The sequence below is a fragment of the Lolium perenne genome, chromosome 4, assembly GCF_019359855.2.
Source record: "Lolium perenne isolate Kyuss_39 chromosome 4, Kyuss_2.0, whole genome shotgun sequence".
NCBI lineage: Eukaryota > Viridiplantae > Streptophyta > Magnoliopsida > Poales > Poaceae > Lolium > Lolium perenne.
In genome coordinates, this window is record NC_067247.2 from 137,606,601 (window position 1) to 137,612,012 (window position 5,412).

Here is a 5,412-nt window from a genome sequence, read left to right on the forward strand (position 1 = left end):
ACGAAGAATGGCTAGCCGTCATACACGGAGGCAGCGGACAAATACCAAGTACCGAAGGAAGGCCCAAAGATAAGGCGGGATCAGCGGAAGAAGACATCAGGTTACAACAATTTTTTTTTGATTTTTTTGTTTTTGTTTTTTTTTGGAACATATCGAAGTTAACTTGCAGAGTAGACAAAAAACAGGCCGGCGGCGCAGATTGGGAGCCGAGCAGGCGGAAGACGGGCAAAGAGCAGAGTGGGCCGGGCCTGGAGGAGCTGGGCGAGGACGAGGGCGTCGGGCGGTGTCCTGGCGCTCGAGATCGAGCGAGTCCTGGGCGTCCGGTCCTGACGTGCGACGGGAGGAGCCCGGGGCGAAATCGGGCGGCGAGGCTGGGCGGAATCGGCCTCCCGAGCAGTGAATCGGCCGGGCGGCGAGCAGAGGCGCCGGGGCGGCCACGCAGCAGGGCGGGCAGCAGGCGAGCACGGAGCAGGGAGGCGGGATCGGGAGCCGGAGGGTCGAGATCGGGGCCGGAGGGGCGGGATCGGCCGAGCGGGTGAGATGGCGTCGGGCGTCGAGCAGTCCCGGCGCTGCGTGGCCCTGGACCAGATCGACCGGAGCAGGCGCTGCGTGAGCCCTGGCGCTGCGTGGCCCTGGACCAGATCGAGCGGAAATGCGCTGCGTGGAGGAGCCAGAGGAGATCGAGGAAGGAGCACGAGAACGACCAGATCGAGCGGAGACGACCAGATGGAGGACGAGAAACGGACCGACGGGCGACGGACGGAGATGAACAAGCAGCGTCGGCCGGAGAACTAGAGGATCAATTTTTGCTCTGATACCATGTTAGAGTAATATGCTTGTTGTATTACCAGGGGGCCAAAGGCCACAATATATAGTACATGTACAGGTGCACATATGCAGAAAGCCCCCTAACATATGGGGAAACTACAATAGACAGATATATACATCTAACAATTACAAGCTGTCGTCGTTGGTTACTGGTAAGGGTCTGTCCATGACACGTCGTTGGCTGCAGCTTCCTTCCATCTCCTGTCGAAAATCTGCATCTCAGCATGCGATCGCCTCCTCACCGCGGACCGAAAAGCCGCGACATTGCCCTCGGTGCCACCGAGCGTAGGGACTCCCCTGTGTAGGACGTACTCGCTGTCCACGACGCCGACCTTGAGCGTCCTGTCACCCTGAGCACAGTAGCCGAGCTTGTAGTCGAGGCCCCAGGCGTGCACGAGGTCGTTCTGGACCATGCCCCAGCTGCAGCGCCACGCCGCGCGGGAGAACACTGGCACCATCATCTCCACCCACCCCGCGCACGGCGGCCCCGAGCTGATGTCGTCGCACCCTCCTCCTCCCAAGGCCGAAGCTGTGCAGAACCTCCGGTGCACGTCGCCCCCTCCTTGGACACCAGGCCTCAGCAGTGCACGCGCCGTGATGCCATGGTGGATCTCGGACCGGCGGTCGAGTGCCGTCTGAGATACCTCGAGCCCTTCTCTATTGACGATGTCGAGGTACCGGACAGGGTCGAAGGCGTCCACCTCAACGTCCTCGTCCCACAGGAAGACGTAGTCGTACTTGGCAACAATGTCCGGGTGCAGGAACCGCTTGGCGAACCACCACTTGGTCTGGCCGCGCGCCGATACGTGCACCGCGCTGCGCGACCACTCGAGGTCATCCCACTGCTCCTCCCCGGCGCCGTCGTAGTGGAAGACCATCAGCGTGAATCTGTCGGCCGGGAACTTGGAGACGAGCTTGTCCACGGCGGCCTTGTTCTTGATGCCCACCGGGATTGCTACGAGGCTCTTCGAGGACTGTTGGAATTCGCCCACATATCTATCACATCAAACTAGACAAACACACGAGAATACAAAATTTATCGCCAAGGGTGTGTATCGCACCCTCTAGTTTCCCTCTCTTTATTTCTTTTTCCGTTTTCTCGGTACAACTTCTGTTACAAGTCTTCTGCTCCGGTGCTCCTCCCCTGGAATCTTTTTGGTGCGTCAAACACAACAATGGTGAAGATTTTTCCATACATATTCGTAAGTAGAGGCACGATCGTAATTTCAGTGTAGGTCCACCGTCCGTACAATCCTATATAGGCCCGTATGGCACGTGTTGTATTGTACCTTGTTTTTGTACGTATCTACGGTCACGTGCGTGTGCCGAAATATAAAAGTCCTATAATGATTTGCTCGCGTGACCTTTTTTTTTCCTTACGCGACATACACATACTATATCAATACAGACGAGTATACATGGGCTGAATATGAGTTTCGGCGGATCCAACACACGGAAAAATAACTAACTATGGCCCTCCAACTTCATTTAGGGGGAGCACCGGAGCAGCCCTCCTGTTACAAAACTCACGCTGAACCTCGTGTATATATATACACACGAGCTGACCGATCTAAACCAAACTGATAAACCTACTCGTACTTGGACTTCCTAACTCAACCCGTACTAGGACACACTTTCCTACTACTATAGTCCAAACCGGACTAGACTCACCTAGCTAATTCATCTTGCCTAAACTAGTACGTCAAGGACACTTGCCTTCCCATGTACTAACCCGGAAACTAACCAAACATCTACTCCACGAAATACTAAGACAAGACTCTAACTAGACTAGGACAAGATTATTTTTAACAAGGACGGCCTGCCACCGTGCTGCTGCTCTGGGTCGCCGACCATGGACACCATCTCGAGGCTGGACGTACCGTGCACGATGCCCCTCGACAGAGCCTTGCCGACCGACGTCTGCTTCTTGGGCCCCTGTTCTTCCGTTCCGTGGACTGCGGGTACGTAGCAGTTTACGGGAGATCGCGCCGGATGCTGCAGAAGCGTGTTGGTTGCGCCGGCGAGGAACAATAACACGAGGAGGAATACGAGCAGCACCCGCAGCGAGAAACGTTTCCGCGACGACATGGAAGAAGTGCTCCAATGCCGGCGTATTAGTTCTGCCAGTCAGCCGATGATGGGTTCGAATTTTTGATGCTGTTGACGCTGGTCAGCACGCAGTATGTATAGCCCTGGACTTGCACGTAGAACAATCCGAAACGGGTCTGGAATCGGCATTGGAAACATGAAATCAATAGATTATACAGCCCGGCCGGACGTGCGCGCACAGCAATCCGACACCAAGGTAGAATCGGAGATACGATCGAGTAGAAGCAGCGGAGCAAGATGAGTTTATTTCTGACCCGCAAAAAAAAAAAGGAAGAATTTGCAACCGAATCGGAGTGAGTACTTTTTGCGTTGAGGATGCCCCACACGATTTCGCGTAAACCTAATTCTGCATATGTATGTAAAAAAAGAGAAGTAATAAAATCCAAGCTAATTTCTGCAGATGTACTGTTCTTAAAAAAACATTCAGGAATAATTTCGTCACTTCACGGACTATAGAAAAAATGGTATGGATAAATGTTACATACTCTTAAAATTATTGATACATGTGAACCATTTTTGTACCATGATCAAACGCGAGAAATCGGCCAGTTAAACAGATCGGATGGCTAGGAAGGTGGCTGATAGGTCCTCCAAAATAAAAACAACGATGATCTCCCAGGACCTCCAAACCCTAGCCTATTGGTCATCGTCGCTATGACAGTTGGGTGAGGTCCACAAACGGTGGGATCTCCCATGGCCCATTGGAAACGGTGCAGCCGAAGGGAATGCTGCCGGTGGAGGAGGAGGAGGTGGGGTGCCCGTCGCAGGCGTAAGCCAATTAATGATCCACGGCGATATTAGTGTGGGCGGTGTCTGAGCGGCTGAGGACACCAAGGCTCTCTTGAAGGCCTCTTCTTTAGAGATTCCGGGCGGCATGCGGGCAGGGGCGTGCTGGGGAAGTGGCCACGGCGGCTCCGGCTGCTGCGGCATCAAGATGGAGAGCATCATCACCTTATTATCGTCAAGTAATCTGGCCGCACGGAGATCGAGTTGGCCCTTTGTGCCCTCCACCTTGCGCGCGCAGTACGCGTAGTCGTCCTGGATTTCCTCGCTCGGGATGTCGTCATAGCCGACGAGCTTCTCCTCGGACGCTGTTGGCTCCTCTGCCTCCTCCATCTTGACGTCTGACGCCGATGGTTTGCCTTAGATGAACTCGTCATTGCCAAGGAAGCCCGAGCTACGCCTCAACGATTCTTGCATTTTGAGACTTCAAAGATCTTTGGGGGCAATGAATTTCGGTGTGCCACCATCAAGCCAAGAGACCAAAAGGACGCCCTCTTGCTGTCTCCCAAGGTTACCCTACTTGCGGCATTAAAAAGCTTGGTGTCAAATTCATCAGTCGGTGTCTCCGTGCCAAGCCAAGGCTTGACTAGAGCCACCCTCTAATACTTTAGACAGCGCAGCCAGCAAACTTTCCCAAATCAAGAATTCCTAGGAATCCCTCACCTTAGGAGGCAAACCATGGACCATTTGACCTCACTTACAGACTCTTTGTACCCTGTAAAATTGTTAAGGACAACAAAGTGCACCGCGTAAACCTGTTAACGATAGTATTATCGTCAGCTAACCGTGCATGTCTTCTATACCTTAGTATGATTACTATTATAAATTCTTATTAAACCCTAGAAGATTTTGGATATCCTACAAATGGATCCCAACGATGTACCATCTAAGGCGGTTTTCAAAGCCTAATCTCTCCACCTTCCTGATATCAACCTAAAGAGCCATCCAATCTCGCTTCCGATGCTGCCATGGTACCATCCCTTCAGATGTTGCTACCACCTCTGATGCTGCTTCACATCCTACATAACATCTATGCAAACATCTCAGTGGTCCTGGACTCCACCAACTACTTCTCCTCGAAATATGTTTTCATCCCGCTTTATAAATAAAGCAACCACACCATACAAAAGCTAAAACAAATAAAAGTGCTGGGAAACATGTCTAACTGAAAAGAAAGATAGAAAGGAAGCTAATGACAGATCGACGAAACGATGGCAGTCCACAACTGCTAACGCCGTTCAAAATTGTCCCACCATGCTACACCAACGAACTGCATCTAGGGGCAAACTGGATCCGTTAGGGATAGCCATTTTTCTTGTTTGGTTGGGAAAATGAGATGTGGTTAGGGATAACCGATTTCTTTGTTTGGTTGGAGGAGGAGATGTGGTTAGGTTGCTGTGATGACTCATTGGTTGCGGTCATTTAATGAACAAAAATATTCACAAGTTTCAAGCTAGTTTTTTACAAGCGTATATGCTCAAAATCCATATATAACCAACTTGCATAGGGGTGTTTTGTACATACATAAATTCATACACCACATCACTAAGGCTTAGAATTGAACACAACCTCGCGAAGTAGTGAGCATGGGCACCAGAGCTGCGATGAGCACGTCGGGGACAAGACGCGTGCGGCTCCTGGCGTAGACGACCACCAGGATGACGAGGTGAAACCCAAGGCCGCCGCCTCATC

General features: G+C 52.1%; 1 protein-coding gene across 1 annotated transcript; it reads right to left on the reverse strand.

Moving 5' to 3' along the window:
* Positions 1-974: 974 nt before the first annotated feature.
* Positions 975-2,916, reverse strand: LOC127347224 (uncharacterized). Its single transcript, XM_051373440.1, has 2 exons — positions 2,639-2,916; positions 975-1,824 (listed from the first exon to the last, which is right to left on the reverse strand). The coding sequence occupies exons 1-2, from the start codon at positions 2,914-2,916 to the stop codon at positions 975-977; spliced, it is 1,128 nt and encodes a 375-aa protein (XP_051229400.1).
* Positions 2,917-5,412: the final 2,496 nt, after the last annotated feature.

What these genes read in the sequence shown, in the direction of transcription:
- LOC127347224 (XM_051373440.1), bottom strand. Translation starts at nt 2,916, where the DNA reads ATGTCGTCGCGGAAACGTTTCTCGCTGCGGGTGCTGCTCGTATTCCTC. An exon ending in CACGGTGGCAGGCCGTCCTT is followed by an intron (nt 1,825 to 2,638) that starts GTTAAAAATAAT and finishes TTGATGTGATAG; the next exon opens with ATATGTGGGCGAATTCCAAC.